Raw genomic sequence first — 25754 nt, forward strand, 5'->3', positions numbered from 1 at the left:
TCTTTTTTCTTGTTGGGGGATGCAATGAGGACGAGGATGAGGATGCATGCAAGAGAACGGGTGTCTTTTGTTTAGTTCTTTGATCATGCAGCAAAATTAACGTCTTTGCCAAATTATGCATGGTTGAGGTCATGTTTTTTACGATACCGTTTTTTATTGTTTGCCCATGGACGTAGAAGACTACCTGGTTCGTGGACAAATGGGGGCCTTGGGTATAAATTCGACCTTCTACAACGCACTTATTCTCCTTCCCTTCCTTCAAAACAAATCATCTTTCCTCTACCTCCTAAAAGCTGCTACCAAAAGCACACATGTTTCCCTCCCTCTGCGACCAAAAGTACGCGACTCCTGCGTCATGTTCTGCGCTTTTCCTAAATGAACATTTTGTCCCGTTATGTTTTCCGAGCTTTCCTGGAGCTAAAACCGTCGCGGACCTGTTTGATGCGTTTGCTTCGTTTGCTTCTGCGTGCTATGTATTTTGTCTGGGTGGTGAGTACCAGGAATGGTGGTCGTTGGGTGTGATGTTCTTGAGAGAGGGACATCCGATGCTTAAAATTTCTTAAAATCCCGAGGGATGGGTTCGGTTCTGTGGTGTTGTGGGACAAAGATATAGATGTAACGGGGTGAGAAGAGGAGGAGGACTGCGTTGCATTGTGTAGCTATGGAGGAACTGCAGCTATATAGGTGTGTGTGATGAGAAAGTGTGGTAGCGATAGCCGTACCCAACTCTCACCTAAGTTGGTCTTGGCAAGGCCCAAACCGTTACAATAGAACTAATATTTATATAAGCGACTACATGTCTCTGGGCTGGTTCCAGTTGCGTGTTTTGAAATAAGAAGGCGGTGATGAGATGTTGGTTCTGCTGTGAGGAGGCGGTAGATGAAATGATGACGAGGAGTCATTCATATTCTCAGTGAACGAGTAAGTACTTTGAAATGACGAGGTGGGAGGTGGTGTGCGTGTCGTTTTCATGGCAGGGAACCGGGATATAAAATAGTGGAGAAGAGGTACTCATGTGTTGACTAGATGCGAGAATTTATCCAAACTACGAAGCTGTAGAGGTGATTTATATGCCCATTTTGTCGTAAGAAGCCAAGATAGCAAACAAATGTCGAGGATGTGCTCAGAAGATGGCTTTCCATGTAGATTTTTCTAAATTACAAGATTAACGAGGTTATGTTGGTAGGCCTTGTACGATCGTACGGGGTGAATAACAACAACGAGGTTCTTCTAGTGACTGGTATTGGTATTCTCTACGAGCGGGGGTGCTACGAAGGTATACCTAAGCTCAGCGCACTCCCAAACAACGACCGGGTAGAACACAAAGACACTGTCAAGTGGCTAAGTATCTATCTAGATAACCGTCTATCATTCAAATCACATATGTCTATACGTGTAAGCCAAGCTAGACAAGCGTTCTACAGGCTAGGAAGACTAGCAAACATTGAACTCGGTCTATCAACACACGGTATTAGACAACTATACTTAGCATGTGTAACTAGCGTGTCAGACTACGGGGCACAAATATACTCAGACTTGTCAACAATCAAGTCAATCAAGTCTCAGCTTCCAGCTTGACTTGAGGCTTGAACATTTGTTATAAGGCTTGATTGATTGGCTTGTTTGCAGTTCTTACTTGAGGCTTGATTGAAAAGCTTGATTGACTTGGTGTTATACAACCCAACTGCTTATACTAGGTACTCGTTCTCGTTCTCGTGATCCCAATCGCACAATTGATATATAGCGTCTATATCAGCGTCAGTTATAGTCCCCATGGCAGCGCTATCGTCGCCCTGATTAAAGCCAGCCCTATGCCACCGCCGTACGCACTGTATAGCGGCTAATAACTGAGGTGAGATCTGCCGTCTCCGAGGCTCAAGGAGATCGCCAAGCTCGCTAAACATGCGCTCACACTCGCAGCTTGAAGCTGGGATAGAGAGCACGTCAATAGCCATCTGCGCAAGGCTGGGGTAGCGATCACGCAAGCCTACCCAGTATTTGATAGGGTGAACGGCAGCGTAGCTACCCTTACTAGCTTAGGGTTCGCACGCCTTCCACCTCTCGTACTCATCTATATAGCCGTCGTTAGCAGCCACAGCGCTATCTGGGTCTGTGAGGGCATCAATTGCGTCGTCGATCTCGTTGGAGACAACCCTTGGGCGCCTTACAGCACGCAGTGAGGTGTTGTACTCTGCCCAAAGCTCGTGAAACGCGCGGTTGTTAGACTCTAGCCACTCAGGTTTGTCCGCCTAGGCGACCTCGCAGTACGTTTTGTAGCGTGGATGGAGTAGAGTTGCAGCGTAGTACGCGGGTGAGAGGTTAAGCTTATTATAGTAATCACTAGCCTTCGCCCAGGCAGCACGGAGGTTAATCGCGAGGTGGTCTTTAGGCGCTTCGTCATGCGCGTTATAGTCGACAGCCTTATAAGCTTCAACGCGTTGCTCGTAGAAAGTAAGTATATACTCAAAGACTGGGATAACCTCAGCGATAGCGCCGTAAAGACCGCCTCCAACGCGGCCCTCAGTGTCTTTGCCACGTCCTTCTAGGCGCTTTGTTGCCGACTTTAGTGGCTTCAACACGTCGATATACTCAGTAACAACTGCCCAGTCAGCAGCTGTAAGGCCGCCAGATCGCATCCAGTCCGCAGCCTCAGGTAGCTTGTTGCCACGGCTAATCGCATATGTATCCTCATCTCGCACGCGGCATATATGATGATGGGCGTAAGCGTTAACAGCGGGCTGCAGCTTAACAGCGCGCTCAAAGGCGGAACAATACGAGTTCCAGCGCGTGACAACTGGCTTAACTGGCGCAAGCACTTCGCGCTGATCAGCGAGCAGCTCAGCGTTAGCTATGCGCTGGAACTTTTCAAAAAGCTCGAGCTGCTGCGGCGTTCTGATGTAGTTGATCACGCTAAGAAGTACGCTAAGTGGCCCATTCTCGCGCCAATTGCGTAACAGCTCGCTCTTAACAGCAAGCTCGCTGCGATCGTTGTCGTACGCATTGTTGTTGCTGCCCCAAAGTAATGCCTGACCAACTAAGTTAAGAGTATGAGCACCGCAGCGGAGTCGACGATGGGCAGCGATTAAGCCCATCTGCTGCGCGATGCTGAGGACAGCAGTGTCGTTATTAGTAGCGTTATCGAGCATAAAGTAGCCGATAGTACGCGAGTTAATGCCAAACTGCTGCAGAGTTTTGCTAACAACCTCTGCCATCTTCTCGCCAGTATGGGCGCCCGTTAGTTGGGGCAGCGCGATAGGGAGATCTATAAGGTCCCCAGCGCTGTTGACGTAGTGCGCAACAACGCCTAAGAAGCCGCGTTTACCGCCCTTTGTTGTCCAACCGTCAAAACTAATGTGAATCTTGCTAAGGGCCTTCGACAGATCAATGACGACCTGGGGTAACATGAAGTCGAAACGACGCATTACGTATCGCGAAACGCTTGCGTGGGACGTCCACAACGCCGCCTCCGCCTCTACATTTGCAGCCTTAAGCATCTGTCGAAAGGCGGGCTTTTGAAACTCAGAGAGCGGATGGTTGCCGTCGACAAGCCAGGCGACTGCGGCATGTCGAAAGGCCTGACAATCAAAGCCCCCAAGCTTATTAGCAAGGCCCTGCGATACCTTAACGCTAGCGGCTTTCAATAGAGCGCGCAGCCCCCCTTTGCTTGCCTTCGTTATACTGTGCGTTTTACTAGGAGCTGTAAGGCTATGGCCGCGTCTAACTTGCTCAAGATGGCGGGCTGAAGTTGTTGTTGAGAGCGTCGTTTCGTATATACCGCCTTGCCCAGCGTCTATCCATTTGTGCTGGTGGCAATAGCGACAGACAAAAAAAAAGACGATCGGGGTCCTTAATGAGCGCAACGCGGTAGCCATAGCGGTATATCCAGCTTTTGCGCTGCTTCTGGGTGGCTACAGGCTTGCAATATAGCGGCAAACGCGACTAATCTATGCCGTCAAAGTTGTCGGCAAAGCGATCATCAAGACCCTTGTCGCGATCCTCGTTGCCGTCCTCGTCGTCCTCAATTATAGCAACTGTCGCGGCGCTGCTGCCCTCGGTTAGCGCTACGATAGCGGCTTCAGGCTGACTCTCGCGCAACTGCGATTCGAAGGTGGGCGGCTCGGTAGCCTGGGACGCGACAGTCGCCAGGGCTTTGCGCGGTGATAGACGCTGAGCTGGCTGTTGGCTCTTATTAATGTGGATAGGCTGCGACTCTGTACTGCGAGCAGCGACCTTGGCGCGCTTGTTTAGTGCAAACACGTCTCTGCGCGGACGTTTAGGGGGTCGAGTAGGCGGCATAGCGACGATAGAGACAAGTGTAACACCAAAAACGCGTCGGTATACGCGAACAGGTGGGCTTTAGCGGCTTCAAAACGGAGATAATTACATCAAGGTTGTGCGCTAAAATATAGCTGACTAAGCGAAACTCAACACCACAAACCTATCGCGAGATTGCTCGTACCGCAGCCTAAATAGCCTCGCCAAAATTAACGCTAAAACATCAAGCCAATCAAGCCAATCAATCAAGCCTATGTCTCTAAGACTTGATTGATTGCAAAATTACAAGGCGGAGGCTTGACTTGATTGACTTGCAGTTTTCATCAAGCCTCAATCAAGTGCTTGTTTGCAGCTTGATTGTTGACAAGTCTGCTTTCCCTCGCAGCCTCGCAGATGGAAGAGTGGATGCGATTCTTCGTTGGTATTAACCTTACGCTCAACTGCACGCCTACCATCTGGTGCGACAACCAGCAGACTGTTGGTATTGTCACGAAGGAGCACGATAAGCTTCATACAAAGATCAAGCATGTCGACATCCACCAGCTCTGGATCCGACAGGAGGTCACCGCCTCACGTATCAACGTTAAATGGGTACCTACTGATCACATTCTTGCTGATGGACTCACGAAGGTACTACCAAAGCAGAAATTTGTGGAGTTTATCCGCCAACTTGGCCTCGTGGATATCACTGAGCGCCTGAGGGGACTACGTCAAGCTGATCAAGATGATCTCGATGGTATCTACGTACACTAACTCTATTCAGCTGTCATCAACTCTCTGCAGGAGCGTCTATGTCAGCTGGGGAGTGTGTCACGGTTTGGGGTCTATCCTGTTCTGCTTCTGGAGTCGCAACTCACGTATGGTAAAGGCGCGATGCCTATCTAAGACTAGCGCTGTCTATGGTCACTCACCTACATAAACTTTCCATAGCTTCTACAATAGAACCTCAGTTCAATCCTTCAATTCTCCGCACATGCGCACTGTTCACTCTACCCAACATACCTCAACACCAAATCTAGGCTTGGATAGAGCGTATACAGTTTCATGTAAAGGAGATTATTAGACTTGAAGGCGGCAACGAATACAAGGAGGGGCGGCGCGACCGAACAGTCCAAGCTTCGGTGGTACTACGGCAGTAATATAGACCCCCCTGTCAGCAAGAACTTTTGAAAGTCACCTCCGTACTGCTCTGTAATCCTGGTCCGCACTAAGGCAGGTGAGACTAACGTTGTTGTGCCCGCGTTGGCTTGTCTGGCGACACAATGGGGATAGTAGGTATTTGGGAATGACAATCCAATTCTATATAACGTATCTAACGGGTTGGCGGGCCACACGGGTTGGCGGGACACTTTTGCCAAGCCCCCACCAACTCTACCTATGTACACGATGCCTCAACAACACCAGATAGGACCTTCTAATGAACGTCAGATACAGACTGCCCTTCAAGCTCTTAAAGAAGATGCGACACTCTCCTTGCGACGCGCTGCAGCTATCTATAACGTCTCTCGAACAACACTAAGCTATCGACGCGCTGGACGACCTTCACAAGCAGATTGCTGGCCTAAATCGTTGAATCTGACAAAGACTGAGGAGAGCGTAGCTGTTGAGTATATACTTGAGCTTATTACGCGCGGATTTCCCCCTCGGCTCGCAGCTGTAGCTGATATGGCCAATTCCTTACGCGCAGAGCGCAATCTAGGCCAGGTTGGCTTAAACTAGCCCAGTATGTGGGTTAAGCGCCGCCCTGAGTTCACAATGAAGTTCAATCGCAAGTACGATTATAAGAGAGCGCTCTGCGAGGATCCGAAGGTTATCCGGGGCTGGTTTAGCCTAGTAGCTAATATTAAAGCTAAGTACGGCATCTAGGATGAAGACACGTACAACTTTGATAAGGCAGTCTTTATAATAGGCTAGATATCAACTGGGGCGGTCGTTACAGCTTTAGAGAGACGAGGACGGCCAAAGTCAGTGCAGCAAGGCAACAGAGAGTGGACAACAGTTATCCAGGGCATCAACGCGACAGGGTGGCCTATTCCACCCTTCATCATCTTCAAAGGCCACTACCACCTCTCTGCCTGGTACAAGGAGGATAGCCTACCTTATAATTGGGTTATTGTAGTCTCTGAGAACGGCTGGACTACAAATGAGCTTGGCCTGCAGTGGTTGAAGCACTTTGATGAGCATACAAAGAAGAGAGCAGTTGGCAGCCACTGACTACTCGCAATTGACGGCCATGAGAGCCATAACTCACTCAAATTTCAGCAATACTGCAAGGAGAACAAGATTATTACTATCTGTATGCCTCCGCACTCATCGCACCTCCTGCAGCCTCTTGATGTGGGTTGTTTTGCTCCTTTGAAGAAGGCGTATGGGCGCCAAGCCGAAGATCTTATGCGCAACCGGATCACTCACATCACGAAACTTGAGTTCCTACCATGCTTTATACGCGCCTATAATGCTGCAATTACTTCTAGTAATATCTAAGGAGGGTTTCGAGGCGCTGGATTAGTCCCTTTTAACCCAGAACGGATTATAACAGCCCTTGACGTCCGGCTGCGTACTCCATCACCACCACTGCCTATCAACAACGAGCCCTGGCAGTCGCAAACCCCAAGCAATACTCTTGAACTAGGGTCGCAACCGACGCTTGTGAAGGCAAGGATTCAGAGGCATGTAGATAGCTCACCAACGTCTATGGTGGAGGCCTTTGAGAAGGTCTCAAAGGGAGCAGCAATTATCGCGTATAAGCTAGTGTTGGCGCAAAAGGAGATCGCAGAGCTTCGAGCGGCAAATGAGGCTGCTACGCGGCGTAGATCGCATAAAAGGAAGCAGGTTCAGGCAGAGGGGACCTTGATAGTTGAGGATGGGGCTCGTCTAACTGCTCTACAGGAGTTTGGGGCGCGTAGTGATGGGAAGAAGCTAAAGACGCGAGTGCGCGCTGAAGCAGGTGAACCATCTCAAAGGCGGTGTGGACGGTGCAATCAGACTGGGCATAACGCGCGTACGTGTAAGCAAGCAGCAGAAGTAGACTCTAAATGATATCTTATATTGTATTATACTATATAGGGCTAAAGTGGGCTGTTTTGCGCCAGAATGAGGGTGGTTTTGGTGAGGGCTTGGCAAAAGTGTCCCGCCAACCCGTGTGGCCCGCCAACCCGTTAGATACGTTAAGCGATAGAATAACTAAGGCAAAACATTTTCGGCCGACCCCAAATAATATTCGGCCGACCCCAAATACCAGATGAAGCGAGTTGAGACGAGAGAGGCCCCTGTGAGCACCTACGCGGCCAAAAAACCCCTCCAAAACATCCACGTCAATCGACACCTCTAAAACGTATTACCTAATTAGGCAATTATTTCTTAGAATAACGCTGGGAGCCTCTGGGACCTATAACGTACGCGAGCCTTAAGCGACAAACTTATTAAGCATTTGTTAAGACGATACTAGCTGCTTTTTCCGCTTTTTCCGGTGTTTTCCTAGGGGGCTCTATCGAGGATGTGTCAGATTTTTATGGATGGGATCAAGTGTGTATTCTCCGTCTCTGTCTACGGCTCTGTCTGTGGGAGGTGGCCTCGCCTCGGGCTTGGCAGTGCTAAGTCCCGGCGCTAGCCCTGGTTTGGGGGTCTCATGTCCTTCCCCAACCACCATCGGCTCGATCATGGAGCAAAACCTCGCCTCAATCTGACAGGATGTCGCTTTTTAATGTTGGCCGCCGCGGAGGTGCTAAGACTAGGGTCCATTCAGGGTCTAGCAACCGCCCCACGGTATCGCCAAATATTTCTACCCACCAACAAGTGTTTTGACCCCACTAACCCTTCCACAACACTAAACATGGCCGATATAGTCGCGTTCGACGGCCTCCACGATAACTGGCCTACCAAATAGGATCCACATCGCGATAACCCGCTTTAGATACCACACAGGTACAATCTCCTAGCTTTCCTAGCGATTCTTACCTATACTGCGGCTGTAGTCGAAGCGAACCGCCTTCTAAAAGACTCTAGATTTGCTATAACGATCGACAAGCCACTATATACGAAGCCTTCAAAGCTGACGCTAGTTAAGACTATTAGAGCGGCGGTCTTGCGCTGCGCTTTGAGTAGAAAGTACAAGCCAGAAGCTAGTAATTCAAACCGGAAACACTCTACCAGGATGTGCGATTGCCTATGGCGAGCACGTATACGCTTAGTACAAGATAAAGAGAAGGAATATACAGAAGATGGAGGTGTTAGATAGCTCTTTGAAGAGCAAGATCCGCGGCATAACCACGCTCCTGCTGGTGTACTTGCGTGTGAAGGTCGTCCGAAGATGATCTTGGGTTGGTTCTCGGGGATGGAGTGATGCGATGGACACGAGGTTGTATAGCACGATTGGTAGATCGATGTAATATACGGGGAGTTGAGAATCAAGTACTAATCCTTAGATTTCGAAGTTGAACACAATGAACCGTAAGGGCTCATTGCCTACTGTTATATAATAAGCGTGCCCTCCATTGTGGCCTTTCCCTCCATGGAGGTCGCACCCTCCGTGGAGGTCATGCCCTCCATGGCGGTCATGCCAAGGTTGGAGGGCAGGTCACGTGACTGCGCGGCACAAGCTTACCCGCTGTGCCCCGCCTTCAACGTTGTCCTGCCGTTGTTGCTTGTCCTTCTCCTTGCAATCGTAACACTACCTCCCCCTTCCAGCGTATCGTCCCTGATACGTAGATTATCCGTGCCGTGGGGTCGCATAAGAGGTCCTGTGTATAAATACTCGTGGTGGGTCGTCTTGTTTTCTGAATCCTTACAGCCTCCCTGACCATGCCTAAAGAACCGAGGACCCGTGCGTCTCGCAAGAAGACAACCACCGAAGAGCGTTACGAACGCCTCCGTCGTGTCGAGCTTTCTGGACGAGAAATGCCGTTTCGCTGTGAGCGTTGCGAAAAGAATAACCTGCGGTGTTTTGTGGATACGGTGTCTGGTCGTTGTGCGGGTTGCATCTCAGCGCGATGCGACTGTGAGTTGTTTGTTCCTGAAGAGGAGTGGGAAAAGGTGGAACAAGAAAAGCGCGATAAGGAGCTCGCGTTGCTACGTTTGGAAGAAGAGGTTGCCCGGGCTCGTCGTGAGCTGGCTGAGATAAGAAATCGTGAGCTGGCGTTTGCTCGTCGCGATCGAAAATTGTTGGATGCCTCGGAGCGGGCTCAGTCGTCGGAAAGTGGCAGTACTGTCGCCGCGTCTTCTTCTATCGGTTCTACCGCTGATCCGGGCTGGTCACAGGCCAACAACCTTCTTGATCCTTCGCTTGATCAAATTCTTAATGACTTCTTCCTTGAGGCCTCTGCCTCTGATCTCGATCCGTTTTCCTCGGCTGGTTCTTCTGGTATTGCGCCAGGAGTTGCCGACAGTTTGTGAGATTGGTATCTGGTTCCCATGTATTTTCGCTGTCTGGGTATCCTAACCATTTGACTAGGTATTCCATGCCGTTGTCCACAACTCGATGTGTGACAATGTTCTCGACTTCAAATTCGTTTTCTTCTTCCGTTTCGTAGTGGAAGGTTTTCTGTAATGGCGTGTCTGGGTGTGCTGGTTCCAAGAGGCTTACGTGGAACCTAGGATGTATTCTAGCGTCTGGTGGAAGGTCAAGTGTGTATGTAACTGGCCCTTTCCGGTTAAGAATCAAAAATGGTCCGACTTTGACGTTGTCGAGTCCTTTGCTTGGTCGCTTCGTGCGAAGATTCTTTGTGCGTAGATAAACTTTATCCCCCCTCTTTAGCTGAGGTGCCATTTTTCGTTTCTTGTTGACATATGAAATGCTTTGACGTTGTGCTGTCTCGAGTTTGTTCTGTAGCAACTCATGTACTGCCTTCAGCTCCTCGGCTGTGGCGATAGCTGCTTCCGTTTTCTGACTTGGAAGTGTGCGTGTAAAGAGATTTGGGTGTCTCCCGTGGTTTGCATAGAACGGAGTCTGTCCCGTAGACTCTGAAAGCTTGTTATTGTATGCCATTTGTGCCATTGGCAGAAGCGAAACCCAGTTGGTTTGCTGATGGTTGACGTATATCCTGAGATATGCTTTCATGGTTCTGTTCGTTCTTTCTGTCTGTCCGTCCGTCTGCGGATGAAACGCTGTTGATAGCTTGCGTTTTGTACCAATTGCGGCCAAAAGTGTCGTCCAAAAGTTTGAAGTGAAGAGCTTGTCTCTGTCGCTTATGATTGACTTTGGTATGCCGTGATGTCTGATGATTCGATCGTTGATGATGTGAGCCAGATGTACTGCCGTGAAATCGTTTCTGAACGGGATGTACTCTGCTTGCTTGGTGAATCGATCGATTACAACGAGTATTGCGTTGTATCCTGTGTTTGTCGCTGGGTCTCTTGAGACTGGTAGACCTGTGACAAAGTCCATAGAGATGTCTGCCCAAGGTTCCGTGGGTAGTTCTAGTGCTTGCATCTCACCGTAAGGTGCATGCGTGTCGTGTTTGTTCTTCTGACAGTCTGCACATTTTGTGATGAATGAGGTAACCTTTTCCTTCATTCCTGGGAACTCGTAGTTGCGTCTGATGAGTTCCATTGTTCTGGTAATGCCCGGGTGACCGTGTACAGGGTCGTCGTGGTGTTGTTGAATAATTGCCTCTTGCAATTCTTCCGGTACATTGTTTCCGATGTGGAGGATGGCGTTCAGCGTTTTTGTTGGTTCTAGCGATCCGTCCTTGTTAACCTTGAGTATCGCGGTGTCGATGACTTCCTTGGTGCCTGCGATATCTGGTCTTCGGCTGAGAGCGTCTGCTCTGCCGTTCTCTTTTCCTGGTGTATACACAATCTTGAACTTGTATTGTCCGAGTAGTTCTGACCATCTTACTTGTCTGCGGTTGAGTACTTTGGTGGTCGTAAAGTTCACTAGATTTTTGTGATCTGTGTATATCGTAAGTTCCGAGCAGCTTTCTGCGTATACTCTCCAGTGTTGTAAGCATGCGACAATAGCTAGTAGCTCCTTGTCGTGAACGTCGTATCGTTCTTCTGGTCCTGAGAATTTGCGAGAGTAGTAGGCGATGGGGTGCCATTTGCCTTCGTGCAATTGACTTGCGCATCCGCCTAGCGCGAGATCCGATGCGTCGGTCTCAAAGCGTAATGGGTGTCCTGCTTGGAATATTCGAAAGCATGGTGGTTCTATGCTTGCTTTCTTAAGCGTTTGGAATGCGTTCTCTGCTTCCTTGCTCCATTTAAAGGGTACGTCCTTTCTTGTGAGTTTTGTCAAAGGGATGGCGATGTCTGAGAAGTCCTTGATGAACTGTCGGTTGAAGTTCAAGAATCCTAAGAAGGACTGTATCTGTACAACTGTTGTCGGTGTTGGCCAATCCTTGATAACCTGAATCTTTTCTTCGCTCATTTGTACTCCGTCCGCTCCTACTACATAGCCTAAGAAGTTGACCTTAGTCTTGTGAAATTCACACTTCTCTGGTTTGAGTCGGAGGTTGAACTGCTCAAGGGCCCTTAGTACCGTCTTGACATGTTCAACATGGTCCTCTAAAGTCTCGGAGTAGACGAGAATGTCGTCTAGGTAAGCTATGACAAAGATGTCTAGATGTGCTCTCAACACGTTGTTGATGAGTTCCTGAAATGTGGCTGGGGCATTCGTGAGCCCAAACGGCATAACTGTGTATTCGTAGTGTCCGTATCTTGATCGGAACGCCGTTTTCCACTCCTCACCTTTCGCTATGCGAATCAGGTGGTATCCATCTCGAAGATCTAATGCTGTAAAGATCTTTGCGCGAGATAATCGATCCCGTAGTTCTGTAATGTTCGGTAAGGGGTATCGATTCTTGATTGTGATGTCGTTGAGCTTGCGATAGTCTACACATAGTCGTAGTTTTCCGTCTTTCTTCGGGACAAACATGATTGGATATCCTGCTGGTGACTGCGATGGTCGGATATATTTTTTTGCTAGACTTGTCTTGATGTAGTCGCGTAACGTGCTCAATTCTTTTTCCGATAGTCCGTATATTGGGCCGAAAGTCGGTTTCTTTCCTTCCTGTAGGACAATCTTGTGGTCCCAGGGTTGGTGCTTTGGCAATGCTTGTTCATCTGCCACTTCCCGGAATAGATGTTCGAATTCTTTGTATTCTTCGGGAATCTCAGGAGTTGCGCGTTTCTCCAAAACTCTAGTCTGTCGACCCGGTGGCTCCGTTCCGGCGTCTGCTGAGTCGGACCCTTGTTTCTTAAGGCCGTCCTTTGTCGAGGCTCGCTTTTTCTTTGCGATGTTATTCAGTTTCCTCTCATCTACCATCGTACTCTGACAATGCGTAGGCTGGCTTGTGGTTGCGTCCGTTCCACAGCACTCAAATGAGAACGTCTTCGACTTCCAGTCGATCCGTGGGTTGTGTTCTCGTAACCAGGGAAGTCCTAATATGATGTCGTGGGTAGCTAGTCCGAAGACATCTAGGTCTATCTTCTCTTGGTGTCCTTGGATGTTGAGCGTCACTTGTCTGACCTCATGGGTGATCTCTTGTTCACCTGGCATTGGCTCTCCGTTGGCCACATGTAGTGGGTAAGCTTCTTGTTTCCGTAGTGGCTTCAGTCCGGCTGAAGACGCTGCGTGCGCTGAAACGTAGTTGGCTTGTGATCCCGAATCTACTAATGCCTTCATCCACCTCCCTTCAAGCTTCACCTGGAGCTTGATGAGGTCTAAGGAGTTTACTGAGTTAATCTCCTTGCCGGGCCGTTCTAGGCCGGGCGCTGGTCTAAAAAAGCCTGATTTCCAAATCCATGGAATCCTTTGGCTATCGCATGAAGGTCGCATTCTTTGCTAAGGCACGTTTGCCAGTTGGGTTGTTGACATTCCCAAGCGTCTCCTTCATCGTATTCTTTTAGCCATACTGTTTGCATCTGATCAATTTCTTCGGGGTTGTCGTGACCTGGGAAGTATGTTTTTTCCCTTTTGTCCCATAGGTGTATTGGGCATAGGTCGTTTTTGCAGTCGAAGAATTGCCACTTGCAGCGGTACGATCGTTTGGTTTCTTCTGGGAACCATCCTGATCCGGACTTATCCGAGTAGTGTACTCTGCAATGGTCGTGAATGCATGTGACCCATGATAACTTCTCATGTTCTGGGTTCCTAGGGTCCATCCAGTAGTCGTATTCCTTTGATCTACTGATGTCCTTGGCCTTTCTCTTGTGGCCGTGTTGGAAGGTCTTCCAATCGTTCCTGGTCTGGCAGAGTTCGTCGTAGATCTCTTGCTTCTCTTCTTCCGAGATTGGCAACGTTGGTTCTTCCCATGATCGGATTGCGTCTTCGATCCAGCTTAGTTCCCATGTTGTTGGTAGGAACTCCAATATTTCGGTTGAAACGTTTTCCTTGTTTCGTTGTACTTCTAGTGACAATCGGTAGAAGTCCTGTCGCATAGCAGCCATGATGCTAGGTTCCTCGTAGGCGTACTCGATATCAGCCTTGTTGAGGTGTCGTAGTAGCTGGTTGATCTGTCCTGCGAGCTTGTAGAACTCTTCTTCCTGTACATAAGGTGTGGATGGCCTGTTGACTTCTTCGAATGTGGCCATCTTGCCGAATTTGGTCTGGTCGATTTCCGTAGCCTCTAAGTTCTTGGACTCATCTTCGAGCATATCGTACTCCGAAGTGGGCTCTTCTTCTGAGTCTGATTCCACGAGTGTGAGGTTATCCAATCCCAAAACGCTTTCCTGCGTGTTGATTTCGATGGTTGGTTTGGATATGACATTCCATGTCTCGTGTCGCTCAGTGGGTACTGCTTTGTGGATAACGTTGAGTTGTCTAACCACTTTGTTCTTGCTGTGGCAGTCCCTAGCCATGTGACCTTTCTTGTCACAATTATAACAAGTGATCTCCTTCTTGTTATATGGCTTCTTCTTGTCATTCCTTCCGAAACTCTTGCCTTTGTTGATGTTGTCCAGTTGCATTGCATCAGGGTCATGCCAGTTGTTACCGGCGGAGGGTACAACACCTCCGGGTGTCGTCCGATATCCTGGTTTCTTCTTGAAGAATCGTCCCTTTGTGCGTTGCACTGACTGGTTGGCTCTAACCGGTCGGATTTCCTGCTGCAATTCGTAGAGTGCGTTGTCGATACGAATTGATTCTCGGATGAGATCCTGTAGGTTGTTGATTGCGACGCCGCTTCGCATAAGCTCTTCTTTGACTCTTTCCTTGAGTCCTTGTCTGTACATAACCCTTAATGCCTTGTCGTCCCAGTCGGTCTTCAGGGCGTGTCCCTGGAAGACACTGGCGTAGTCGGCGACTGATTGGGTTTGTTTGAGCTGTTGGATTGCACGATCTGCCTTGGATTCTTCGTTGATGACTCCGAATTGCTGTCTAAGCTTGTCTTTGAAGGTTGGGTGGTCTTCAAACATTCGTTCAATATCGTCGTCGTCATCGTTGTCGTCCATGTATTTGTTGAGGTAAGGCTTGATCCAGGTGGCGGCAGTTCCTCGCATGTAACTTGCCATGAGCAGTCCACGATCAGTAGGGTCGACCTTCTCATCTTCAAACCTGAAGAAGAGATCGAACTGGAGAATCCAGTCTTCGAGCTTGTGTCGATCGCCGTGAAATAGATCGGGTCTGGCCACCTTGGTGCGGCTTGACGAAGTTTCGTTAGGTGTGTTCATCGGGGTGTCACTCATCTTGAGGGTGTTCAAAGTGTGAAGGTCGTCCGAAGATGATCTTGGGTTGGTTCTCGGGATGGAGTGATGCGATGGACACGAGGTTGTATAGCACGATTGGTAGATCGATGTAATATACGGGGAGTTGAGAATCAAGTACTAATCCTTAGATTTCGAAGTTGAACACAATGAACCGTAAGGGCTCATTGCCTACTGTTATATAATAAGCGTGCCCTCCATTGTGGCCTTTCCCTCCATGGAGGTCGCACCCTCCGTGGAGGTCATGCCCTCCATGGCGGTCATGCCAAGGTTGGAGGGCAGGTCACGTGACTGCGCGGCACAAGCTTACCCGCTGTGCCCCGCCTTCAACGTTGTCCTGCCGTTGTTGCTTGTCCTTCTCCTTGCAATCGTAACATTGCGCTGCCTCAGTTTAGAAAGCGGGATACCTTCGCACTCCTTCGTATCCAGAACGCTATGAAACAACCGTGATTCAGCACAGAAGATCCTGCGCAATATGCTCGGCACTGGCGACAATGTGCGGCATCATGATATCGCCAATGAGCTGGCCAAGTATCGGCGTGCAGAACTTAGTGGCAGGACTCGTATTCAAGCACTTATAGAGTTTCTTGAAGGCTATTCTATAGATAGCAGCGGCAACAAAGGCACTAAGTTTTATTAGGTTGTCACGAAAGACGAGTATAACAACGCTAATATAGTGTTCTTTTTACACCTATTGGCCTTCGACATTATTAAATGCAACCTAGACGTCGTCTAAATCGATGCAACTTACAAGACTAACAAGTTTAATATGTGATGGATCAAACCTACGATCCCTCACGCGATCACGTGCCATACAATCACGTGCCACGCTGGCAGTTGGCCCGTGCGAGGAATAATAAAGTTCCCCTCGTACTTGTATATAGATCTGTACACACAATCTCACTTATTAGAGGCATCCTAACTATTGCAGTGTACTAGTGTCAGATATAATGAGATATTGCACAAAAGTGATGGATGTTGATGATTGTGTGTATTGTGTTCTGTCTATCGTGTGTCCGCGCTTGTGGCCCTCTTGAGGGGCGCACTGACCCTCTCTACGCTGATTGGTTGCTGCCAACGTCGAGTAACCCTGCTATCTGACACACCCCCTCAGCTTGGAAGCCCTGATTGCAAGCTGCGTAAACTGGTTAATCGATCCTACATATAGAGGCCTTCCAGATGCTCCTGCAACTTCTCAAGCTCAGCTTCTTTCAACGGGGATTCTTTGCGTTTAACAAGTCCCAACTGATCAAGGAAACTGGCCCATTTATTGGCTGGCAGTGACTTGGTGAATCCGTCTGCGATCATGTTGTCAGACGGAACATACTCTACCTTGATCGTCTTTCGGGTAACTTCTTGTCGTAGCCAATGATTGTGTATGTCAACGTGCCGAAGCTTTGTTTGCAATTTGGCAACGTCTTCATTTACTAGACGGATTGTCTGGGTATTGTCGCACTTGATTGTGATAATTGGATTGCTTAGGTTTACCTGAAGCTCCTTCAACAACCGCGACGTAAAGATTGCCTCCTTAGCAACTTGTGATAGGGCAAGCAGCTCTGCTTCTGTTGTTGATGTTGTCACAGTATCTTGCTTACTTGCTCTCCAAGCGATGAGTCCTCCGAACAGCTTAATTGCGTATCCCTGCGAGCTTTTCCTGTCTAGTGTGTTGTCTGCAAACGATGCGTCACTTGCTACCTCAAGGCCATCGCCTCTACCGAGTTCGAGGGCTAGGGATTCTGTTTTCTTGAGGTACAGGAGCACACGGTCTGCAGCGTCCTGGTGTTCTGTACTTGGATTGACTAGGAAGCGAGCAAGTCGTGATGTTGCAAAGGCTATGTCGGGTCTTGTTGTGACTGCAGCGAATAGAAGCGAGCCAATCTTGCGCTGGTAGCGGTTGATCTCGGACGGCTCTGCTAGGTCACTCCTGGGTCTGAGTTCCATGCCTGACATCGGCGTGTCATGTCTGATGTCTTGTCGGCTTGCTAGTTGGCTGATTTTGTCTGCGTATGCGGCTTGAGATAGCTGTATGGTCTTCTGCTTGCGATTGCGCATGACCTCTACGCCGAGAAACCACTGTAAGTTATCTCCTCCCGTACAAGCGTATTTTTCTTGGATCCGGTTGATGGCCTTCATGGCCTCTGATTCTTGCTTTGAATGGTACGCAACGATGATGTCGTCCACATAGAAGAAGATGATAACTCCGTCTTTGATCATGCAGCATGGCTCCTGTGGTATTTGTTGAAACCCTATCGAAGCAAGAGTTGCAGTGAATTCTTTCTGCCACAGTAATGGTGAGATCCGGAGCCCATACAGTGCCTTTCGCACTTTGAGTAGAGTGCCAGGCTTCTGATACCCTTTTGGCATCCTCATGTATATTTCTCTGTCGATTGCAGCATGCACAAAAGCATTAGTGACGTCGTATTGCTTTAGCTCAAGATCGTATTTGGCGGCGATTGCCATGAGCATTCTGAATGAGCGTCCTGCCAATGTTGCTGCGTATGTGTCTTGGGAGGTGATGTTGCGTTGTTGGTCTCCTCTTACCACCAATCTTGCCTTACATTTGATGAGGCGGTGATGCTTGTCGAGTTTGTAGGTGTATACCCACATACAGTCTAGGATCTGGTGCCCTGCTCGTTTGACTGGTGATGCTTGGACCTCAGTCCATGACTTCATTTGTTGGTGACTCTGAAGGTGTGTCTTTTCTGCTTCCTTGAACATTTCGTATAGTGGATGGTCTTCCAGCTTTGAGTATGCTGTTGGGAGTGGCGGTAGCTAGTTGCGATGGGGCTTGATTCCCTTGGATAGCAGTCTCTTCACCTGAGCCTTGTCGATTGGCTTTCCTTCGTGTTGACCAATGTGTCCTGATTCGGTGCCGGCCATGAATGCGGCTGCCCATGGATTAGTCATTAATGTTGATTGGTTGGACATGTTCGTCATATCCTCGTTGTTCACCTCTCCTTGAACTAGCAAGGCCACAGGTGGAGGAGTTGGTGGCGGGGTTAGATATGCCTCTACCACCTTCCTTCCTTGGTGGTATCTGGTTTTCTGAGTGCGCGGGCTCTCTTCCTGCGTCGTATCGTCCTCGTAGAACGTCTCGGTTTCTGGTTGTTGGCTCTGAGTACCTAGGAGTTCGACTGTTCTTACCCAAGTTGCGATTTCCTCTAGGGTGTTGTGCATAAGATTGTCTTTGCCATGGATGGGATCCAGATGCGGTAGATGTTTGTTGACTAATATCCCACAAGATACCCAATCCAGGCTTTTGGGTCCAGCCGTTGCAGCCTTGACTTTCCTCGGTGGGTATCGTCTGTCATTGCAAAGGCTTTGCACCCATATGCTCTCAGATGAGCTTGGTTTGGTCTTCGGGGTCCGGTGACTATGCCATTTGTGGCAGCTGCGCGCGTGAAGAATATTTCGTAAGGCGATTTCCACTTGTTTGGATAATTTGGCGTTCGATTGTATAGGTATACCGCCGCTCTGGTTATCTCTGGCCAGAGTTCCCATGGAAGATTCGCATCTAGTCGAATTGCGCGTGCCTTTTCTTTTATCACACCCCCTGAGCGTTCGGCTCCTCCGTTCTGCGCTTGTGTGTCTGGAGCGGAAGGCTCGAGTCTGATTGATAGGGACGTGCACCATTTCTCGACTTCTTGCTTAACTGTGACGATCTCGTTGTCTGTTTCAATGACCTTGACCGTAATGTTGAACTGTTTCTTCATAAATTGGATAAAGAGGGCTAATAGGCGAATAATAGAGCGTGCTGGCCTATTGTCTTTGAAGTAGAAATCCCAAACGTATCGGGAGTTTCGGCAAGTTATTAGCATCTGACTCTTTTCCTTAGTGAAGCTGTCCGCCTCGTACTCATGGAAGTCGATTGCAATTCTTTCTCCAGGACCTTCGTTATTTAGTCTTAGCGCCCTTCTTATTTGGCGCTTCGACTTTGATCTGCCGCAAGCGTCACATTGTACTGTGGTGATTCCTTTGATCCTCACCCCCTCAGATTGCTGTATGAGGTGTTCAATAGCGGATGGCCCTGGATGTCCTAGTCGTTTATGCCATAGCATAGCTGTCGCCCTTTGTGGTGATCGCTTGGTTCGATTCATACGCACATGGAAGGCTGAGTCGAATAGAGTGGTGTCTTCGATAGTCCATTGCCCATGGCGTTCCGATAGGATAGCAATGATTGTTCTATCCCATCGTCGCAGGCTTGTTGGATCTTCCCGATTGTCCCACCATATTCCTTGTCGTCGGAGTAGCCTGAATGATACTAGGCTGCAGAGGAAGTCTGGACACCACGCAACGTTGACAATGTGCAAGGCTTGTTTGTCCTGAGATCCCTCTGTTGTCAATGTGACAGCTCCGTATCCTCGTATCCAGACTTTGGAGCTGCCGGCCCAGATGTAGTCCCCTGGCGTCGACGGGCGTACGTCTTCAATTCTTGAGAGGTCGTTGCAGATGTGCGTAGTCGAGCCGGAATCCAGGATGAAGGCATCCTTTAATGGATATCCTTGTTGGCTTGCGCTGAATGCCGCTTTCATCGTGCCCTCATCAATTCTTGAGATTTCGCGTCCATCTAGTCATTCAATGACTGCGTCCGGTGTTTGTGATGTCTTGATATGAGGTGTAATCGATCGTGACGTTGTCGAGAATCGAGGTCGTTTAGTCTCTGGGGACATTTCCTGCATCGTTCTCTGTAAGTTGGTGTCATTTTCAAGTTTGTACTGTACTAATCTTGCGATGCCTCGATTTGGCTTGAACCATTCAGGTGCCTTGGCTTTGTTCACATAGTAGCAGTCAGATATCTCATGACGCTGTTCACAGGCAGGACATATGTCTCCAGCTTTCGCTGAATTCCTCTCCGGGATCTGCTTGGTTCTGGTACTTTGACCATCCATCTTGCGTTTGTTTGATTGCCTAGGGTTTCCCCGGCCTTGGTTGGATGGCGCTCTTAATTCCACACTAGAGGCGTCCCTCAGTGTGTCCGAGTCGGGTTCACCGCTCGCCGCGTATGAGTCTTCTACCGCGAAGGCGCTCTTTGGCTTCCCTCTTGATGGATATTGAAGACTCATATATTCACGGAAGAGTTTCATCATCCTTTTCCTATTCATGGCTTTCTTATCGTACCCTGGCCCTTGGAACCCTGCGGTCCAGGTTGATGCCATTTTAGATACGGAGCCTAGGAAGTCGTCTATTACGGCTTGTGTTTGCATAACCTCGGCCACCTCAAGGGTTTCAGCTCGAGTTGCAGCCTGATCGTATTCATTTAGCCACGTCTCCCAGTTTGTGGTTGAACGCATTGGCTTGAGTGCGGCTTGGTATCTCTCTCGTGCTCGCGCTCTCTCCTCGTCTTCATCCACTCCAACTGTGTCTTGGAGGGCGGTTATCCAGTCGCGCGGCGTGCCGTTCTCGGCGCAGCAGCTAAGTTGTAAATGGGGTGTTACGGTTGTAAGGATGTGTTCGACCATCTTTGAGATTTTGTTGCTTTCTTCTTGATAGTCCCTCTCCCGTATTTTGTATGACTCAAGGCGCAGCTTGTAGTCGTCGCGATCCTCCTTATACGCTTCTTGTCCTTTCTCTGAGAGTTCTGACACTCGCGTTGGTATAGTGGGGATTCGTGAGGTTGTTGTCGACATTTCTGTAGTGTCTTGTGCTGATCCTCGCGTGTTGCCTCTAGCGTTTCGGGTGGTATGCGATGAGGCAGCTGAGGGGCTACTTGACGGTTCATACTGCGAAATGTCTGGGGGTAGCGGAGCCTCCGGTTGGATGCGCTGGAGTCGCACTCCTTCGGGGTCCAACAGTGGCCAAATGCCTTGCGACTGGCATTTCAGCTTAAGTTGGCGGTACCAAGGGATCCAGTTGCTTGAGTCGGTGAGGATGACCGTCGCGTCCCGTTGGGTCTGGATTGTTGCCATTTTCGTGGTTTTATCGCTCGTTATTGAGGCAGTGAGACTCTTAATTGTCAGATATAATGAGATATTGCACAAAAGTGATGGATGTTGATGATTGTGTGTATTGTGTTCTGTCTATCGTGTGTCCGCGCTTGTGGCCCTCTTGAGGGGCGCACTGACCCTCTCTACGCTGATTGGTTGCTGCCAACGTCGAGTAACCCTGCTATCTGACAACTAGTGCCTTTACAAATATGCCTCTTGTCCACTTTGTTAGCATCACTTTAAGGGATACTACATTTGATATTGCATATGCTTTTGTACTAAATAAGACTAGAGACACCTATCGAGAGGTTGTTAAGATGTGTTACGATTGCAAGGAGAAGGACAAGCAACAACGGCAGGACAACGTTGAAGGCGGGGCACAGCGGGTAAGCTTGTGCCGCGCAGTCACGTGACCTGCCCTCCAACCTTGGCATGACCGCCATGGAGGGCATGACCTCCACGGAGGGTGCGACCTCCATGGAGGGAAAGGCCACAATGGAGGGCACGCTTATTATATAACAGTAGGCAATGAGCCCTTACGGTTCATTGTGTTCAACTTCGAAATCTAAGGATTAGTACTTGATTCTCAACTCCCCGTATATTACATCGATCTACCAATCGTGCTATACAACCTCGTGTCCATCGCATCACTCCATCCCCGAGAACCAACCCAAGATCATCTTCGGACGACCTTCACAAGATGCTCCGAGATCTCTTTGAGTACCTAGAGGTAGTACTAAAGTGCTTTATTACCGACTATAATAAGGCGTTAAAGGCTGCGCTCACAGCTATATTCACTAATATACCACAGCGCCGGTGTATCTGGCATATAAACTAGAACGTTTAGACGAAGGCCATTAAGTATTGGGATCTTAACAAGAGTGAAACTAACTAAGAGAGAGAAGAAATTAACCTCTTAAGGAACGAGTTCATCCAACATTAGCACACGCTAGTTGTGTTACGGATCCATAGACTCGCTCGGCCCATGGCCCCCATATCGATAAGATCCTTATCTTATCGGACTAGCGCCTTGGCGCCCACAGCATAAGTTCGGGCTCACAACGTAGATAGCTCGATAGCTTGTATCTTGTCAAATCCAATCTTTCTTGATCGATCCCTCACACTTCCACCAGACTCCGCAACAATCAATCCAGATTGGTCAGATTGATTGATTTGATTGGTCATTTGGAGTTTTTACCAACTCAATCAACTCAATCTAAGCTTTTCAAAATAGCTAATCAAATCAACTTGCGAAGGTCAGATTGATTGATTTGATTAGTTAGATTGATTTATTATTAACGAGTTGTAAGGCGAGTAGTGTCGTATTAAGAGAAGGTTTTTGGTGTTGAAGATAGTTATCTTGGACCCCTATCTCGCTTAGCTTGTGATCCCTGTCGGCCGGGCAAGCCAGTCTCTATGCATTCACTTCTCACCAGCTAGCTCTCCTCTTATAGGACTAGCTCCTTCTGCTTAGGGGCTAGCCTCTTCTAGGCTTCACCCCGCACCTATATAGCTAGTCCTTCGCTGTTCTTAATACAACAACGATTTCGCTCACTCAGTTCCCTAATAATCCCTTACACACAACACTAGTTGCCTAGCTACCTATACAGACATTTTTCTTTAGTGTTTAGTATCGCCCACGATGGCCAAACGCTCTCGAGTTCCCACCAATACTGCTGCCGCCGCCGCCGCCGCCAAACGGGCGCGCCTATCAAGGCCCTCTGTCCTATCTCAGCGATCGCTGTCGCCTCAGGAAACCCTTGGCGCCGCCGTAAGCCAGGCCACAACGTTTGAGTCGCAATTTTTCGAGTCGCAAACAGAGGAGGAGGGTGCGGCTGAGGGCAGCCAGGCTGGTACAGCAGCAACAACAGAGGCTAGTGTTGATACAGAGCCTGATAATGGCGATAACTTTGACGGCATTAACTGGGATCGCCTCCCTCGGTTCATGAAGCCTCTTACAACTGGGCGGCGCGTCAAGAGTTGGATCTTTCAACATGGATATCGCGTTGTTGAGCTCTACGATCAGAATCGAGTGTGGTTTGTATGCAAATACTGCCACATCCACAAGGTCATTGACACTGGCGGCAGTGGAGTTTTTGACGTATCAAAGGCCACCTCCTCAGCTGCAGCTCATCTTGGCCTTCAGAAACGAGGCCATGGCTTTACAAAAGACGGCCTGAAGCCTCGAAGAACAGGGCAGCAACTCTCTCTACGACAGACGCTGGAGACTGGTGTTGCAGTCTCTCAAGAGGCTGCCAACGCGATGGGCAACTTCAACATCCAGCAGTTTCGTGAAGTTGCAGTGTTCTGCCTTCTTGATAACAACTTGCCAATGGAGCTACTTGCAAGGCCGTCCTTTCGCGAGATGATTAGCCTTGCAAACCCAGAGGCAGAGGCAGCTTTGTGGGTAAGTCCTCGCAGTGTAGCTACCTACGCAATGCGCCTCTTCCAATATATGCAGCCACAGATTGTCTGCGCTCTGTCAGAAGCTGCAAGCAAGATCCACATAAGCTTTGATGGTTGGACGACAAAGGGTGGCAAGCGTGGATTCTTTGGAGTCGTTGCACACTTTGCTAACGCCTCTGGAGTGATACAAGATCTCCCCATCGCCCTCCCACATCTCGCAGGCTCTCATACTGGTGATGCTATCGCTGATACAATTAAAAAGACGCTCCAAGAATACAGTATTGGGAGTGATAAACTCGGCTACTTCGTCCTCGACAATGCTGCAAACAACGATACTGCAGTCTCCTCGCTCGCCCACGCGTACGACTTCAACGCTGCTCACCGACGCCTCCGCTGCGGCCCTCACACGCTTAACCTTATTGGCCAGGCAATTATCTTTGGCAGCAATCAAGAGGCGTACAACAACAACAACGACGAGCAGCTCCAAACAGAGGAGGTGTACATGCAGGAGTGGCGTCAAGAAGGGCCCTTAGGTGTACTTATCGACGTTATCAACCATATAAAAACGCCTCAACAACACGAAATTTTCCGAAGCTTCCAAACCGCCGCCAACGCCGAGTTGCCAGCTAGAGAGCGCCTCCACGTACTTGAGCCTGTGAAGCCTGTTGTTACACGCTGGAACTCTTACTACGCTGCCTTCAAACGCGCAACTCAACTCCAGGCAGCATACAACTCTTACGCTGAGCACTACATTAACGCACTCTCCCTTGAAGATCGCCGCGCTTGTCAACGTGGCAATAAACTCCCTGAAGCACCTAGTTGGATGAGATCAACAGGACTTACAGCTGCTGATTGGGCGGTGATAACAGAGTATCAGGACTGCCTAGAGCCGCTTAAGCTTGCTACGGAGAAGCTTGAGGGTCGCGGAAAGGCAGGCAAATACGGCGCTATATATGAGACTATTCCTGTATTTGAATACGTACTTGGCGCGCTCGAAGCCCGTACGCGCTCGTACGAGCAAGTTGACTTCAACCCACCTGATGCGCCTGAAGATCACCTCTTTGTTAACCTCCGCGCCGCCTGGAGTAAGGCCAACGATTACTACAACAAGCTCGATCGATCGCCAGCATACTACGCTGCTACCTGCCTCCATCCATACTACAAATACTACTGCGAGAACAGCTGGGTGGATAAGCCAGAATGGCTAACATCAGCCAACGCTGGCTTCCTGCAGCTCTGGCAGTCGTATAAGCCTCAACGTACACGTCCTCTATCTCAAACAACTGCAAAACCAAGGCATAGAGGAATAGATGATGTGATTGGCGCCCTCGTACGGCGCAACAAGGCTCAGGTAGAGGCTGCCCACGACGATGAGTACGAGCGCTGGAGAACTCAAGAGCCAGAGTGGACAAGCGAACAGTATCTTAGCGATGGCCACCCAGTCAAGTACTGGATTCAATTACGCTCAAAATACCCGTGTTTAAGCCAGTTTGCGATTGATATACTCACGATACCAGCATCTAGTTGCGACTGCGAGAGGCTCTTTAGCGAGCTTGGCGATTTACTTGAGCCGCGCCGGCGAGCTCTTGGCAGCGAGTTACTTGCTGCCCTTCAGCTTGTACGTTCGTGGAGACGAGCTGGCTTTGACGGCTTGTACAACAACGGTGATGATGAAGATAAGTGGAGTGACGTCAAAGATGAGGAGATTGTACAACAGTACGATATAGAAGGCTGGAGTACAACACCATAACCCCCTGTATACTACTTCTTAGCATCAATCAGCCAATCAACCAATCAATCGCAATCAATCTGCTCAAAAACCCTAACAATCAATCCGCAATCAATCAGCAGCGTCGCCGCAAGCTAATCAAACCAATCGACAACCTTAAGATTGATTGATTTGATTGTTGCGGAGTCTGGTAGAGATGGTGACGTTCTGAACACTCCAATTATCTTTCTACACGCTAGGTTGTGCAGTGATTGTAGGAGGCTAGTGGCGTAGCTTTGGTTCTTCCAGTATATTTGTGATCCGTAGTCTGCAACGCTTGTGACGCACGCTAGGTATAGTTGTCGTACTGCTTTTGGGGAGAGTCCTCTTTCGATGTTGGCTAATCTCCCTAGTCTATAGAATGCTTTCCTTGCTTGGCTTACGCGTGTAGCAATATGTTCCTTAAAGGACAGTCTATTGTCTATGTGGATGCCTAGCCATTTGATTGTGTCTTTCGGTCAGACATGCCAACAAGCAAGCTGATTGATTGACTTGATTGAAGATTGATCCAAACGTCAATCAATTCAAGATCAATTTGTAAAAATCCTTAGCGCCGTTCTATCAAGTCAAGATCAAATTGTAGTTGTAGATTGATTGACTTGATTGACGTTTTTGATTGCGATCGCGATCGCGATCGTGATAGCTTTAGTGTCAATTTTTTAGTGTTGAGTTTCCCGCAATCTCATCTGATTGGCTGCCTGTATATCTCATCCAGACACACTAGCCACACTAGCCACACTAGC

The 25754-nt window shown here is 48.9% G+C and overlaps 10 protein-coding genes across 10 annotated transcripts; 3 read left to right on the plus strand and 7 right to left on the minus strand.

The window, feature by feature from the left end:
• Positions 1–1688: 1688 nt before the first annotated feature.
• Positions 1689–3422, minus strand: PtrM4_077600 (Dimer-Tnp-hAT domain containing protein; the record flags this gene model as incomplete). The annotated part of the gene is made up of 3 exons (XM_066106270.1): positions 1689–2022; positions 2068–2201; positions 2259–3422. 3 exons carry the CDS (start codon positions 3420–3422, stop codon positions 1689–1691), a joined length of 1632 nt encoding a protein of 543 aa, XP_065963208.1.
• Positions 3423–3939: 517 nt separating this feature from the next.
• Positions 3940–4296, minus strand: PtrM4_077610 (uncharacterized protein; the record flags this gene model as incomplete). The annotated part of the gene is made up of 1 exon (XM_066106271.1): positions 3940–4296. One exon carries the CDS (start codon positions 4294–4296, stop codon positions 3940–3942), a length of 357 nt encoding a protein of 118 aa, XP_065963209.1.
• A 372-nt stretch (positions 4297–4668) lies between these two features.
• PtrM4_077620 (uncharacterized protein) lies at positions 4669–5028 on the plus strand (the record flags this gene model as incomplete). Its single annotated transcript, XM_066106272.1, has 1 exon — positions 4669–5028. One exon carries the CDS (start codon positions 4669–4671, stop codon positions 5026–5028), a length of 360 nt encoding a protein of 119 aa, XP_065963210.1.
• Positions 5029–6030: 1002 nt separating this feature from the next.
• On the plus strand, positions 6031–7314 carry PtrM4_077630 (uncharacterized protein; the record flags this gene model as incomplete). Its single annotated transcript, XM_066106273.1, has 4 exons — positions 6031–6108; positions 6190–6474; positions 6538–6748; positions 6800–7314. The coding sequence occupies 4 exons, from the start codon at positions 6031–6033 to the stop codon at positions 7312–7314; spliced, it is 1089 nt and encodes a 362-aa protein (XP_065963211.1).
• A 2254-nt stretch (positions 7315–9568) lies between these two features.
• Positions 9569–14895, minus strand: PtrM4_077640 (uncharacterized protein; the record flags this gene model as incomplete). The annotated part of the gene is made up of 3 exons (XM_066106274.1): positions 9569–12989; positions 13064–14615; positions 14715–14895. The coding sequence occupies 3 exons, from the start codon at positions 14893–14895 to the stop codon at positions 9569–9571; spliced, it is 5154 nt and encodes a 1717-aa protein (XP_065963212.1).
• Positions 14896–16071: 1176 nt separating this feature from the next.
• Positions 16072–17631, minus strand: PtrM4_077650 (uncharacterized protein; the record flags this gene model as incomplete). Its single annotated transcript, XM_066106275.1, has 1 exon — positions 16072–17631. One exon carries the CDS (start codon positions 17629–17631, stop codon positions 16072–16074), a length of 1560 nt encoding a protein of 519 aa, XP_065963213.1.
• A 54-nt stretch (positions 17632–17685) lies between these two features.
• PtrM4_077660 (uncharacterized protein) lies at positions 17686–18090 on the minus strand (the record flags this gene model as incomplete). The annotated part of the gene is made up of 1 exon (XM_066106276.1): positions 17686–18090. One exon carries the CDS (start codon positions 18088–18090, stop codon positions 17686–17688), a length of 405 nt encoding a protein of 134 aa, XP_065963214.1.
• Positions 18091–18140: 50 nt separating this feature from the next.
• Positions 18141–19445, minus strand: PtrM4_077670 (uncharacterized protein; the record flags this gene model as incomplete). The annotated part of the gene is made up of 1 exon (XM_066106277.1): positions 18141–19445. One exon carries the CDS (start codon positions 19443–19445, stop codon positions 18141–18143), a length of 1305 nt encoding a protein of 434 aa, XP_065963215.1.
• Positions 19446–19484: 39 nt separating this feature from the next.
• On the minus strand, positions 19485–20819 carry PtrM4_077680 (uncharacterized protein; the record flags this gene model as incomplete). Its single annotated transcript, XM_066106278.1, has 1 exon — positions 19485–20819. One exon carries the CDS (start codon positions 20817–20819, stop codon positions 19485–19487), a length of 1335 nt encoding a protein of 444 aa, XP_065963216.1.
• Positions 20820–23100: 2281 nt separating this feature from the next.
• PtrM4_077690 (uncharacterized protein) lies at positions 23101–24993 on the plus strand (the record flags this gene model as incomplete). Its single annotated transcript, XM_066106279.1, has 1 exon — positions 23101–24993. One exon carries the CDS (start codon positions 23101–23103, stop codon positions 24991–24993), a length of 1893 nt encoding a protein of 630 aa, XP_065963217.1.
• Positions 24994–25754: the final 761 nt, after the last annotated feature.

Source organism: Pyrenophora tritici-repentis, chromosome 3 (assembly GCF_003171515.1).
Source record: "Pyrenophora tritici-repentis strain M4 chromosome 3, whole genome shotgun sequence".
NCBI lineage: Eukaryota > Fungi > Ascomycota > Dothideomycetes > Pleosporales > Pleosporaceae > Pyrenophora > Pyrenophora tritici-repentis.